This window comes from Spinacia oleracea, chromosome 1 (genome assembly GCF_020520425.1).
Source record: "Spinacia oleracea cultivar Varoflay chromosome 1, BTI_SOV_V1, whole genome shotgun sequence".
Taxonomy (NCBI): Eukaryota; Viridiplantae; Streptophyta; class Magnoliopsida; order Caryophyllales; family Amaranthaceae; genus Spinacia; species Spinacia oleracea.
The window spans coordinates 100,118,141-100,134,015 of NC_079487.1; the positions used below are offsets into that span (position 1 = coordinate 100,118,141).

Below are 15,875 nucleotides of genomic sequence, written 5' to 3' on the forward strand. Positions count from 1 at the left end.
ATAGCCTTTCTAGCAGTGTCAAAAGACTGTCAAATTGTCAAATTGGTAAAGGCCCTAAAGGCTAAGGCTCCCTTCATACCCCCCGGATCCCAATGTAGGCTCAATGCAAAGTGGAAAATAGCTACCTGTCAGCTTTTCATTTTTGCTAAGTTTTCTCCACTGTATTCCTATTTGCATTTTTTGGTTTTCCTGATTTTATTAATAAGAAGAAAACCCCTGCAAGATAGATCCCTTCCTTCCTTTCTCTCCTTTCCTCACTCATGCCCTCTCCTATCCACCAAATTAGATAGATCTTGATACTCTGAAGTTGTGTGTGGCAAGGCGACCATGGAATTCGATTTGATGAGGTAAGATATGTTTCAATTTTCAAATAGTTGTTTCTTATCAATTCTTTTTGGAAACAACGTAATTTTCCCTTGGTGAGGGAGAGGAAACTTTGGTTCCTAGTTCCTACTGTCTTGAGTTACAGATTATTGACTGCTCTACCAACCAAAAGGTGGTTGCGTTATAAAATAGCTAAAGGTGTTGAAAAAGTAGGTGTTTGACACCCAATTTCACTCTTTGGGTTTTATTTGTTTGATTTATATTTATGCAGATTTTCCATCGAGTTGCTTTCTATCAAGGCTACTTTTCCCTTTTTTCCATATCAACAAATCTTATTAAACTTTATGAATATAAAGAACCAGTGGCATGATATAAAATTGGATCTTCCTGGAGCATACTATTTCTGTTTGGTTCAAAGTATTGATTTTTGAACTGATAATGTATTTGGGATTGCCACATGATTTTACTGACTATTTCTTGTTATGGTTGCTTGCATCGAGCAGCATACACTATTACACTGCTTCAAGTTTTTTTCTTAGAAATGATCTGTGATCGATCAATGTGCAGCAGAAATGTTTGTACAGCTGTAATTATTTATCCGTGGTTGAAATTTTGTTTCTTTGTTCACATTTTCTATTTACACTAATTTTTCATCCTGGCCTGCTATGCATTTGATACTGAATCTGTTTAGTGTTTACCACAAAATTACTGTTTCCCTCCATTTGAATATCATATTGCAGCTTTATAAAAATCAAATAGGAATCTTATCAAATGCATTGTTTCTGGTTATGTGTAGGAAGAGGATGCTTCAAATGTGGTGCACTGGATCATGTTGCAAAAGATTGCCCCATTGGAGAAACCCCTGGTCAGCATCAGAAGTATGTCCTGAAAGAAAACAATCAGCAGCATGGTGGAGATAAAGATTCAGGGTCAGTGATTGGCGGCTATTGACTACTATTGACTATTCTGCACCATTTCCCTCGAGGGTGGCTCTTTACTATGTCTAACAATTAATGCTTGCCATTTTTGCAGCTATGAGATGGTGTTTGATGATGACGGTGGTAGCCCACAAAGAGAAAAGAGACAACTAGATAATGAGCAAGATTCTAGGAAAAAACACAAATCTGATAGGAGGGGTTATGGCGAAGATATACACAAAAGTTACAGAAATAAAGACTCCAGGGATAGTGACAGACGAAGTCATAAAAATGATGAACATAATGGACATGGTAGTCAAAGAGAAAATAGTCATGGGAGAGATGATAGAGACAAAGAGAAGGGTAATGTAAGGGATTACAGGGATAAAGAGAAAGGTCATAGGAGGGATGACAGGGACAAAGAGAAAGGTCATAGGAGGGACGACAAAGATAAAGATAATGGCAACAGAAGGGATTACAGGGTTAAGGAGAAAGGTCATGGGAGGGATGACGGGGAGAAAGAGAGAGGTCATGATGGGAGGGATGATAGGGATCGGAGAGAGAGTAGGTATGGTGGCCGGAGTGAGCAGGAACACCGAGAGAGGAGAAATGATGGGGATTACAGAAAGAAGAATGCTGATATTGATAGATTAGACAAGAGAAATGATGGGTTTAGTAGGAACAAGGATAGGAGAGATTTAGATGATGTACCAAACATCAAAAAGGAAGAGCAAAATCATGGAAGAAGAAGCTCAAGAGATTATTATGCTCATGGCAGTGATGATAGAAGACAAGGTGACAGGAGGTGAACTTCATCGATTCATTTTAAATAGATGTTCCTTTTAATTTGTAGGATATTTTCCTCTTAAAATTATGTGTCTATACCTACCTAGGTAAAAGAGATACATTGTTGAGTGTCTCTCATCTACTAGAGTTCTCAGTTTTGTATGAGCATAACTGTATAACTGTATACATACTGATGAGAAGTCGATGTGCTGAACCAAGAGAAGGAAATACCAAGTATCGGTTTTTTTAAGTAGGGTATTGTTGTAATGAAAATACTGTATACATCTGTGGGAATGTGATGAGGAATTTGAAAATTTTCAAGAGTTGTGCCATTCATATGTAACTACGCAGCAGTATGTTTTTTTTATTATAACATTCATATGCAGCAGGTAGAAAAGCTAAATACAGCCAAAAAAAACAAAAGTTGATAGACAAATTTGGCTTATATATAGTTAATATGCAATTGTTTGGGATTTTCAGCACACTTATGAATGTTATGAACTTATGGTCATACCTCATTGGGTTTGAATAATAATAAGAAAGTATTTTAAATGTCACGTGCTTAAGATGTGCTTAGTTGACACTGCCATAAAGTTTGTCTAGTGTGGGATATGTTTAGGTCAAGGTCTAATCTCACAAGAAAAAAATTGCAAAAGGTCTTGCGCGCACAAGATGTATAATAAATTTATTGTACACCAAGATAATTTTAACCCATTTTTTTGTAACTTTAACCTAGTTTTGATTAACTTTTATATTAGTAAAAAAAAAGTTGATAGAAAAACATTTTAAAGGATTAAATGATTAATTTTATACATTATTAGTGATTTTGAAGAAATAAGTTTTATTAAAATGAAAAAATTTATCACTAAAAAGTAGATAACTTTTACATATGCAAGCATAACTTGTAACAATTTTGAGTTAACTTTTATTTCGGTATACAATAATTGTTGTACAACCCTTGTAAATAAGAATTTGTGAAAAAACTGATTTTTCTTGGCTACTTTTTTAAAGTCATTTGTGATAAAAATGGTGGTATAATATTACACGTGGCCTGATAAAAATGGTGTTATAATAAAGTCATCATTTCCAATGAAAAATAATTTTTTTTACCTAGATTAATATCTTTTTAGTTCCAGAAATAGCAATGTTCAATAATGATTCATACTAACCCTAAAATTATCTTTCCAATGGACTTTTCTAATGAGCTAAAATGAAGCGCATAAAACAAACAAAAGGACACCAAATTGAGTTGAGTTTCAACCGCAATATAACACATGGGGAAAATCGAAGCTACTCACCAAAAATCACCAAAAAGTTGGCAAATTCTTTTTGATAACCTTTAGGTTTATTATTTTTCTCTTTAGTAAAATAAAAACAAGAATTTTCTTTTTGATGACCTTAAGTTTCTGTACATAATTAAACAATGACATTAATGATAGTTTGACCAATTTGATTAACTGTGGTTAATATCCGAATGTACAAAGATATCATTTTTAATGTGTTAATACACCATTCACCTATACTCAATGACTTTTCATCAATTGAAGCATTTTAAACAAAAGAAAATCGTTGGAAATTAATGAATGGACACGAATGAAAATGTGGGGAACTAAATATAATTATCTGATAGTGTATATTTGTGTTATATTTTTTAGGTATGCCTATTTCACACTACGTATGCTGCTGATTAGAATTCATAAGTTTTTGTTGTAATATGCTAATTGAAGTTGGGTAATAAAAAAAGTATGTTAAAGAGTAAATTGGGGTTAGAATAATTTTCAGTAAAAAATAAGGTTAGAATAAATTCATGTCATAAAATAAACGGATATTTCATGAAATGCCCTCGAGTTTTGCTGTAATTCACCAAACGCCCATCAAGTTTCAACAATTCATAAAATACCCCTCACAATTCGTACAAATGCCCACCATACCCTTACTAATAACGTGTCGTTAGTCCGCCGTTAGCTAAGTTTCTAATTCACCAAATGCCCCTAATCTCAAACTTATTTCACCAAATGCCCATAATCTCAAACTTATTTCATCAAATGCCCTAACATGAATTTTAGCTAATTTTATTGTTCCAGCGGCTAGTTTTTGTGTATGAAAAGTGGCCGTTGGTTCTGGTAGGCTATAAAAGCCCCCTAGCCGTTGTTCATGTACTTTTGTTTGTGTACTTGAAAATTGTAACAAATCCCTAAACATTGGCTTTGATATAAAACAGGAATGTTCGAGTATATGTAGTCTTATTACATTATAGAAAAACACTATGAAAATAATTCTTAAGAGTACAAGGAGGAGACATTATAGTTGTACGTACACGTATCGAAAAGAAACTAACATTCTACTATTGTCTGGCTTCCATTAGAAGAATAGTTGTATTTTCTGTGACTGTCACTATTTCTTATGAAAATTACAACAATATTTACACATGCACGTGCGGAACAACCCATATCCATATCATCAACAACAATGCCATATTAACAGGCGTTATCAGTCAAATGTGTAAATATTGTCTAGCGTCAACTGCGATTTGTGAGATCCAATTAGCAGTACTTCCAAAGAATAGCTCCCGAAACCAAAGATCTCGAGCAAGGACTGGGGAAAAAAAAGGAATGCTAAGGTTTGGTAACGATTTAATGGCCAGCCTGAGATGTCAGCCAGTGTCTTGAGAAATGGGAACGAGTTGCTGCAGTTGGTCAAACATCCTCGTGTACCTGGTCAAACATATATCACCCTCGTGTACCTGCAAAAATATTTACACATTTTCGACCTCAAATCCATACTCGTGAATCCTGAAGAAATGAAAGGTTTTGCTCCAATTAACATCAAGAACACTTCATTCCCAGATTATAATCAAATCAAATCAAATCAAATTATTGGAAAACAAACAACACCAAGTAGAATAGGAATTAATTGTAAAATATACACAACTCTGTAATTAAAACATAAAAATCTTGAATAACTGATTCAATGTATAATCCCCAATACTAAATAGCATAATAGGCAATTGAAAAATACGAAATGCAATAGCAGCGTCGAAAAAAATACAAACCATCAAATTACCAATTGCAAATTTTACTTTTCTCAATTATAAACCCTAATTTTTTTTAAAAATCACAAACTATCAAATTACCAACCTCGATTAGTATTTTATGCAAGAATTTTGAGGTTTGTTCAAGAAATCGAAAAGCAACAACCTTTTGCCGCCGTGAATATGAATCTGAATAGTCTCCGGCGACGGAGTTCAGTTCAAATAGCCCAATTTTGATGGGGCTTTCTCCAACATGGGACATTCACCTTAATCGGCCATTTTCTTAGGATATGAGAGCCGCCATGAAGAACTCATTATAATCACAGTCCGTTGAAGCGGTGGAAGAACAATTCGCTACCGTGCGAGCCGCTTCGGAGGAAGGTTGCGAATAGGTGTGACAGCTGTAAGAGAAGATAGGAGTGGTTGGCAGGTTGGAGAAATTGATGATGGCTGAGGGAAAGGTGATTAATGGAATCAATTATGGCGGATGAAAGAGGAAGAACAGGGGAGAGAGAAGCATTTGAAGAATGGCGACAAACACGAGAATGGGTTGATCCTGGATGGGTAACGGCGCCTAAAGAGAAAATAAGGGTATAATGGTAAACTTATGCTAACGGTGACTTAACGTCCGTTAACTCTGGGGGTATTTAGGGTATTATACTGATTGTGAGGGGTATTTTATGAATTATTGAAACTTGATGGGCGTTTGGTGAATTATGGCAAAACTCGGGGGCATTTCATGAAATATCCGTAAAATAAAGGTAGAATATATTTCAATCTCAACTTTACTTTTTAAATCAAAAAGTGATTGTTTTGAGGGATCGATTTCGTAACATAACGGATAACAAATACTCTCTTCGTATTTATTTAAGAGATACACTTGATCGAGCACGGGTATTAAGAAAAATAATTGAATGAAATAAAGTAATAAAACAAGTGGGGTTGAGATAGATATTTTAATAAGAAAACAAGTGGGGACCATACCATTTTAGATGGATGGGGTGGGGTGTAGTTCTGAAATTATTTGTTTAAATGGGTGGTGGGACATATGATAGATTAGATAGACAATAGATCTTGTGCGCACAAGATGTATAATAAATTTATTGTACATAGTTTTATACCAAGATAACTTTTACATAGTTTTTTGTAACTTTTACTATGTTTTGATTAACTTTTATATTATAACAAAAAAGGTTGATTGATAAACATTTTACACGGTTAAACAACTAATTTTATACATTATTAGTGATTTTGAAGAAATATTTTTTATTAAAATGAAAAAAAATTAACTAAAAAATTATAACTTTTACATAAATAAAGGTAACTTTTAAGTATTTTAAGTTAACTTTAATTTCGGGTACAATATTTATTGTACACCACTCGTAAATAAGAATTTGTGTTAGATAGATTATTTAATTAGATTGTGGGGTTGATAATTTACTAAAAATGGCAAGTGTATCTCTTAAATAAATACGGTCAGAAAAGACAACATTTCTTACATTTTATTTTAGATATACTTTTCATAATTAGATTTTCAGAAATATTAGAAAGAATAGTTCTTAGTTTCAAGCTTTAGGGCTAGAGAGAGAAAGTCTTCCATTATCAAAACTTCATTTGTAATCCTCTAATCTCTCAATTTCTTGTATATCTTAAATAAATACGGAAGGAGTATAAATTTATCATTGTACCCAGGCACGTCCTTCTATAGTATTACAACTGTATTATAATATTTTTTACACAAAATTTCGTTTATAAAATAATATTTTTTACACAAAATTTTGTTTATAAAAACAATCGATAAAACCTAGTAAGTCAATACTACGCGATCAAGATTGGATAAATTTATCCCCAGATAATAAATTTCTAGTTTCGTCACTGCACATAACAATTTTTTTTTTTATTATTATTAATTTACATATTACAAACTATTGTTTACGAGTAATTAATAATACTCCGTAAATAAATTTAGTAACATCTGTGAGTTTCATGGGTCCTGATGTAGTTATTATTGAAATAAGTAACCATAATATACATGGTAAATAATTTGACCATTTCAAATCACAAAGAGTTTTCTTCCTTCGAGAGGGATTAAAAAGGTGATCCTTTGTCGTCTTATATTTTTGTCCTATGTCCAGAAAGACTTTCTCACATGATAGAAAGTAATGTTAATAACAAACTGTGGAAACCTCTTAAACTTTCAAAAGATGTGTCTATTTCCCACTTTCAAAAGATGTGTCTATTTCCCACTTATTTTATGATGATGACGTGTTCCTCTTTGGCTCATGCTAGACACTCTCCATTCTTTTGTTCAAATTTCAGGACCTGCAAGTTAATTTTTCAAAATGCTCCCTAATTTTTCCTAGGAAAATGAATCACAACGTTCGTTGTTCCATTAGAAATGAGTGTACCTTCAAGGACACCACAACCTTTGGGAAATATCTAGGATGTATTATTTCCCCTACTAGACTTAAGATAGCTCCGGTAAAGAAATGGAGTCGATTCCGTATTTATCGCAGCGAGAACAAGAAGATAGAGAGGAGTTTTTGGTGGTGTACCGTAGTTTCTCTTCTATGTTTCTCATTGAGGGCGGTTGAGAGCCTGAGACCATGGAAAAAGTGGCGATGAGCCGATAAAGAGGCCACTTCCTATGCGTTGGAGAGGGGAGAGATCAGAATCATGGCCAGTGAATTTGCGGGGAAGGGGACGAAGAATTTGCGGGCAAACCTGACAAATTCAATTTGTCATAGAGAGGGACGAAAAATATGCGTGCAAACCTGATAAATTCACATTTGTATTGCTATTAAATAATGCTAAAGATAAGATGAATGATAAACAAACAAAGGGCTGACAAACGTAGAGCCAAAAGCCACATAGTTTGCCTAACTTTTACTACATGATGGCTAATTTTTAATGCAAAAAAGTTAACTTTAATTTTTGGATTTTACTTAAGTTAAAAATTAGAAATATAAATATACTCCGTAAAAAGTTAAGAAAAGTCTTATATCAGTTTACCTAACTTTTACTACATAAAACGCTAACTTTTAACGCAAAAAATTTAAGTTTAACTTTTATTTTATCCCAAATGATAACTTTAACTTCTAGGGTTTCACTTAAGTGAAAAATTAAGAATATCAATATACTCCGTAAAAGTTAAGAATATCAATGTAAAAGTTAGGTCTGGTGTAATTCCCCGAATTTTTATTATAAGTGAGTCTTATGTGAGAGCTGTAAAGTTCGAGGACAAACTTTGTTTTTAGGGGAGTAGATGACCCCGAATTTTCAGGTATTTTATAATAAATTATTTCGATAATTTTACAATTAAAATAAAGTTTTTAATGAGTTTTAACTAAAAGAAACTACAAGTATATTTTCAGATTTATTTTATAGATTTTCTGAATATTAAGTCTCCTAATTAAACCCTAATACCTAGTTATTTATATACCCTTAAACTCTCAATTTTGGATTAAGGCTTTGTTGTTGTTGTGACTCGGAGAAAACAAAATTTATTTTTATCAGCCGTCAGTTTCATCACCATCGTTTCCCCTCCCATCGATTCTCAATCCTTTCTATCTGGTAAGCATTAATTCACCAATCAATCTAGCCCCAACACGTTTGCATATTAATTATTTTACTTTCTAAATGATTCATTCGTAAACTTCTTTAATGTGTTTTAAATTAACATAACTTTTATACCTTTGTATAGTCTTTGGTTTTATAAATATTAATTAAGAAATAAGTGATAGTTGACCTTTGTTTTTGAAGTAGCGCTAAAGCATATTAACTAGTATTAATTTGTTATTTTAGATTATAGGACAAGTTGAGAGTACTAGCAGTAGATTAAGGTATTGTGTACCAATGATGTCTTGGTCTAGTGGTTAAGACTGAGGGCCTGTGTACAATAGGTCTCAGGTTCGAATCCCCCCGCCCCCATTTGTAATTTATATTGCCCTTGTGGCTCATTCGCACCAAAAAAAGGTATTGTGTACTAATTTAGTTTCACTTATTTTTGCGTAATCATAAACGGAGGCTACTTAGGAGACACGTAAGGAGACTACTAGTTTGAGTACGTGTGCGTTTAAGGTAATTTTCAATGTCCATCGTCTTTAGGTACTGTTAAGTAAAATATTTTGGACATATATATGTGCTATTATGTGTTAGAAAGATTAAGTGTCGTTTATATAAGCTATACGATTAGAGTTATGGGCATGTATTATATATATAGTACTAGTATTATGATAAAGGTGTTGTTTGAAACCATGAATACTTTACAAAAAGAATGGTTAGTGAGCTTGTTTTACAAAGTGCAGTGTATTCATTAACGTTAAATATGTTTTTGCTATGCTTTGATGATGGCGGAAATTGCTAAAATTACTGACCCCTTTAACAATAGTTCGTTAGTGGGAGATATTAAACAAAGTTCATTGTTGATAAATGTATTAATTTAGCAGGTAGTTGTGTGGCCGAATGAGGTTATAATGTTGGACTGTGATGTGGGTAGTGACTTCTTGTGAGTACTTGCATGAAGCATATTATGTGTTTTGGCCTTATTAAAATACTAATAACGTAAAGTGGAATTTTTAGAGGGAAAAGCCCGTAAGGGTTGGGAACAGGTTGTCCTTCTAGATGTTGTTCTATCGGTGCACATTAGTGGAGACTCGGTAGGCTTCTAGTAGGTTTCTATTATTCTGTTAAACTTTCTGCTTAGTCTTCCTCCTAATTCTATTGGTGCGCGGTCGCGAAGACCCATAGTCAATTAGTGAGGGGTGTGCACACTAGGGACATTATGTACTCATCTTAATTTGGCCATTTTCAAGGGTTACGCGCGACCCTTAGCGTTCTTTTTCCCTCACTTAATTAATATTGATCTTATGTGATAAGTTTAATAAAGAAATTATTAAATTGATACTTGTTGTTTACTTTTTTATTTTACATACTCAAAACGTTTTCAAAACTAAAATTATTTATTTTACGGGATGGAGTTGGAATTACTCAGTTTATCTGATTTTTGGGAGTTCGTCTCTCTTGTCTCTTTTCTATTTATTTTTGCAGGTTGGTAAAGGTACTTGGCTACGAGTGAGGAGACGCTTAGAATAACCACTAGTCAAGACACAATTTCTATTTCAGTCTAAGTTGGATTTGTTATTTATTTTTATGGGATTTAGTTGTAATATTTTATTGGCCACTTTTAGACCACTTAGTTAATTTTGACTTTAATGATTTTAAATTATTTTGTTGCTTTGCATTTATTTCCTATGGAGAATAAATGTAGCAGTGACACTCCCAAGGTTTGGACGATGAATTTATTAAATAAAAACAGGGTTTTTGATTATATAAAAGGTCCAAATTTTGGGGTGTTACATCTGGTGTAATAAAAGTTAAGAAAAATCTTATATTAATTACCTAACTTTTACTAAATAAACGCTAACTTTTAACGCAAAAAAACTAACTTAACTTTTATTTTGTATTAAATGCTAACTTTAACTTCTAGGGTTTCACTTAATTGAAAAATTAGGAATATCAATATACTCCGTAAAAGTTAAGAATATCAATGTAAAAGTTAGCTCTGGTGTAGTAAAAGTTAAGAAAAATCTTATATCAATTTACCTAACTTTTACTACATAAACGCTAACATTTAACGCAAAAAAGCTAACTTTAACTTTTTATTTTATTAAAAAGGCTAACTTTTACTTCTAGGTTTCACTTAAGAGAAAAATTAGGAATATCAATATACTCCGTAAAAGTTAAGAATATCAATGTAAAAGTTAGGTATGGTGTATGATAGATTAAAAAGTGATACCGCAAGTGCACGGTGTCTGTTGTTAGCAGATACTTAGCAGACACGGGTCGATCCCACAGGGAGACAAGTTCTATTAGTTTTTGCCCAATTATACGAACTATCTCAATAACGAAAGTTGATTTTGAGTATTAACTAGTAAAACTAAAGCAATAATAAAAATGCGTAATTTATCATGAATTAAAGATCTAGGATGTATGTTCGGCTCACCATGCTTATACCAATCCAATAACACAATTCAATTCGACAATGAATAAACTAAGCCGAGTAAGTAAAGTACATGCTAATCCTACGGTCGGGTCTTAACACTTTCAATTCAACATATGAAGTACGATCGCTAACATAATCAGAATTGCCAATTGTACTAAGCCTCTAAAAACACGATCTTTCGATTCTAATTCCTATTAGCTAGATAATTAATACATGAAATTGGCCGATAACATGAATCAACGATTAAGAACAAATCAATTGGAATTACTCAATCGTAATCTAAAAATTAACAAACTTTAATGCATAACGATTATGGTATAAACATGGCTTCCCTTACTTAGCCCTAGAAAAAGACTACTCGCTCATAATTAATTTAACAATCATGAAACAAATAATAAGAATGAAATTCATAATCAACCAATGAATTAATCTAAGGAACGAAAATAATAAATTTGAATTAAAGCAAGAGAAATTATGAAATTACCTTAGATTGATGAATGAAAGAAATCAGAAAAATAGCGTTCGACAATGAAGAGAGAAAAGTAATAATCGCTAAAAGAATTCTAAGGAAGAGAAAATAACATGAGAGAGCCCTAGGAATATAATTCCCTTCAATATTTATAGGCTTCCTATTTTCTGAAATAATAATAAATAAATAAATGAGAAAATAAAAATAGAAGTCGTCAATGATTGGTCGATGGTGTGATGACGTGGCGATGAAAAACCGACGGCGAGAGAGACGTATGCAATATGGTACTTCGTCGGCTTGGGCGCACTGTGGGCGCAGCCTTGCGCTGTGAGCAGGCCAGCAGTTGCTTAGTGAAGCGTGAGTGCGATGTGGGCGCAGCGATGTTGCTGTGGGCGCATCGAAGAAGAAGATATGCCTTGTGGGCGTAGCACTTCGCTGTGAGCATGGCAGACGTTGTTTAGTGAAGCGACGGGGTGCTGCGGGCTGGGTGCAACCACAACGCTCTAGATGTGGGCATAAAGCGCTTCGTTGTGGGCACATTGCACGATCCAGGTACGATGTTGTGACGATGCTTCCCACATTACCGAGGTTTTATGACGAGCATCGGAAACTAGCCCCATGTCATCCAAAATAACGAATTGCCTCGATGGCCGAATAAATCAAGCTAAGTGAACCGGAACTTCCGCAAATCATTTCCGAAAACTTCATTTTCCAATCAAACACGACGTTTTCAATACGAACCATCCGATAGTCATTCGACCCACCTCTAAATCTCCAGAAACATCCAAATGATTGTAAAATCACCTGAAATATCAAAGAAAACACTAACGGAGCGTAATAGAGTACGATAACGACGACTTATGCAATAATGACTCTAAATGCAACTAATATGAGAGAAATGCCTAGAAATGCAACCTAAATGAGCATAAAATACCCTATATAAATATGATTCATCAGTGTAATAAAAGTTAAGAAAAATATTATATTAATTACCTAACTTTTACTAAAACTCTAACTTTTAACTCAAAAAACTAACTTTAACTTTTATTTTGTCAAAAATGCTAACTTCAACTTCTAGGGTTTCACTTACTTGAAAAATTAGGAATATCAATATACTCCTTAAAATTTAAGAATATCAATGTAAAAGTTAGGTGTGGTGTAGTAAAAGTTAAGAAAAAATTTATATAAGTTTACCTAACAATTACTACATAAAGGCTAACTTTTAATGCAAAAAGGTTAACTTTTAATTCTTTTTTTCTCGAAAAGGCTAACATTAACTTCTGAGGTTTCCTTTAAGAAAAAATTTAGAAATATCAATATACTCCGTAAAAGTTAAGAATATTAATATAAAAGTTAGTCCTGGTGTAGTAAAAGTTAAGAAATTTTTTATATCAGTTTACCCAACTTTTACTACATGAAGGCTAACTTTTAATGCAAAAAACTAACTTTTAATTTGAAGATTATAGTTATGGTTTTGGAGATAATAATTATGCCTTTCGCGCTAATAGAAGGTTATTAGCTCAAATGGTAGAGCAATGTGCATTTATGAAGGCTAACTTTTAATGCAAAAAAAGCTAACTTTTAATTTTTTTTGCTAAAAAAGGCTAACTTTAACTTCTAGGATTTCACTTAAGTGAAAAATTAGGAATATCAATATACTCCGTAAAAGTTAAGAATATCAATATAAAAGTTAGCTTTCGTATAGTAAAAGTTAAGAAAAATCTTATATTAGTTTACCTAACTTTTACTACATGAACGCTGACTTTTACCGCAAAAAGCTGACTTTTACTTTTCTTTTTACTCAAAATGACTAACTTTAACTTCTGGGGTTTCAGTTAAGATAAAAATTAGGAATATCAATATACTCCGTAAAAGTTAAGAATATCAATGTAAAAGTTAGCTTTGGTTAGTAAAAGTTAAGAAAAATCTTATACTCCATTACCTAACTTTTACTACATGAACGTTGACTTTTAATGCAAAAATGCTAACTTTAACTCCTGTGGTTTCACTTAAGATAAAAATTAGGAATATCAATATCCTCCGTAAAAGTTAAGAATATCAATGTAAAAGGCAGCTCTGGTGTAGTAAAAGTAAGAAAAATCTTCTATCAGTTTACCTAACTTTTACTACATGAACGCTGACTTTTAAAGCAAAAAAGCTAAGTTTTACTTTTTTTTACTAAAAAAGGCTAACTTTAACTTCTGGGGTTTCACTTAAGATAAAAATTGGGAATATCAATGTACTCCGTAAAAGTTAAGAATATCAATGTAAAAGTTAGCTCAGATGTAGAAAAGTTAAGAAAAATCTTATATCAGTTAATGCTAACTTTTACTACATGAATGCTGACTTTTAATGAAAAAAAGCTAACTTTCACTTTTTTTTTTACTAAAAAAGGCTAAATTTAACTTCTTGGGTTTCACTTTAAGATAAAACTAAAGAATATCAATATTTTCCGTAAAAGTTAAGAATATCAATGTAAAAGTTAGCTCTGGTGTAGTAAAAGTTACGCCAAAATGTCAATTTATTTTTCATAATAAAACCAATAGCCTATGTAGGATTTGAACCTACATCTCCGCGCAGTTGTACGGTGCTCGACCAGTTGAGCGAATAGGCTTACAAAAATAAAAACACACCATGTAGAACACACAAGTTAACAATTTTTCTTAATATTGATTTTATAATATACAGTCATGATATGCATTTTGTGAGTATATAAAATTTGGCAACAAATGTAGAACGAACGAACCTTCAAGGTTGACACTGCAGAATGGTATTAAACTTCTGCTCCAAATGTTAACTTAGATAGCATGGAGAAATGCAGGATGAATAACAATAGTAAGCAATCGTCTCCAGAATGTTTAAACCAGATACAAGTCCGTACAAAGCCTAAAAGGGTTTGAACTGTTAGCATTATGCCATTACCCACTAACAATCACCAGACACAACTGCATTAAAATCTCACAAACTAACAAGCCCTCAGTCCAGAACCAACTTGTGGTTCGTTAGCAGAAGCAAATCTGACGAAAACCTTTGTCTTGAAACCATCTAATATACGGAGTACACGCTTCTAGTGGTTCGTTAGCCACAAGTTCTTTCTTCTGATAATATAACTAATTGGTGAATATAACTAATAGGTGAATATAACTAATCATTTTTCTATCAACAATAAGAAAATCCCAAGTTCAATCATATGATTTGGTTGGGCCATTCTTGTATTCATTCTCAGCTTCTATGTCCACTGTTATCCCTCAAATGCGGATTCTCTCCTAGTGCCTGAAGCTAGGATCACCTTCCATCAAGTACAAATCACTCAGATTCAAGTTTGGCAGGGCATAAGGTGCATCAATCGGTAAATAACAGATCCATCAAATTCAACAACAGTATACAATAACGTATACTCTGCATCTCTTGCTCCATATAAACAACTACACACCTTCACATCCCAAACTATTACTTGTATATTACTAACTTTAACCACAAAAGGGTAACTTTTAAACAAACAATTCAAACTGACTACCAATCCAAATTCCATGAGATCAATTTCCATCATGTAGCAAGCTCACATCAACAACCATTTGTTGGAAATCCTAGTGAGAAAACAAAAGAAAATGAGTGGGAAAATGTGGGAATATGAAAAGTCCCAAGAAAAACACAAACCATATTCAATGTTTATATTTGGGGGTTTGAGGGAAACATTTGTTTAAGAAAGCATGTGAGTGGCATGGGTGGTCACAACACACACACGCGCGCCGGACCGGGCTCGGGCGAGGGCCGTGGGCCATGGGCCGTGGGCCTTGGTACTTGGTACTTGGTCAAGGGCGGTTTGATTAAGTCAGAAGACTTAATCAACCCACTAACTTTGGAAACTGCTCCATTAATCACGTCATTACTCCCCACTAGCCGTTTTATGACTGTTGCAGTTCCCCATTACTCCCGTAACTTCTCCACTAGCCGTTTTTTGCTGTTACAGCTTCCCAAAAGCCTCATTATTACCTGTAGTAGAATCCACTTCACCATTAGAGTAATTCGAAGGATGAGGAGGATCATCTTCGATAATTCATAACTTTGAAGGATTAATTCGTTGAATTTCTGGATTTTCAGTGACGTGTATATTAAACTGAAGCATAATTGTTCTATTTTTGCTTGAAATTGAAGATTAATATGCGTAATTAATTAATCAATACCTGAATTTAGACTTCCTCCAAGTCTCCAACAAGTCGGTCGAGTTTCCAATATAGGTCTTCAATGGTGTAGTTCAAATTAATTGCAGAAAAATTATTCATTGAAGAGAAGAATGAAGATTTGATTGCAATTGAAGAGAAGAGAACGATGATCGCAATTGCA

At 33.3% G+C, this 15,875-nt stretch overlaps 1 protein-coding gene across 2 annotated transcripts in view; it reads left to right on the forward strand.

Moving 5' to 3' along the window:
- Positions 1 to 2,348, forward strand: part of LOC110777455 (peptidyl-prolyl cis-trans isomerase CYP59) — a 16,360-nt gene extending 14,012 nt beyond the window's left edge. For both annotated transcript variants that reach the window (XM_021982059.2, XM_021982060.2), the window contains exons 14-15: positions 1,121 to 1,253; positions 1,357 to 2,348. In XM_021982059.2, the coding sequence (XP_021837751.2) occupies positions 1,121 to 1,253; positions 1,357 to 2,050 (827 nt within the window). In that variant the 3' untranslated portion in view covers positions 2,051 to 2,348. The remainder of the gene's footprint in view (positions 1 to 1,120; positions 1,254 to 1,356) is intronic.
- The last annotated feature ends 13,527 nt before the right edge of the window (positions 2,349 to 15,875 follow it).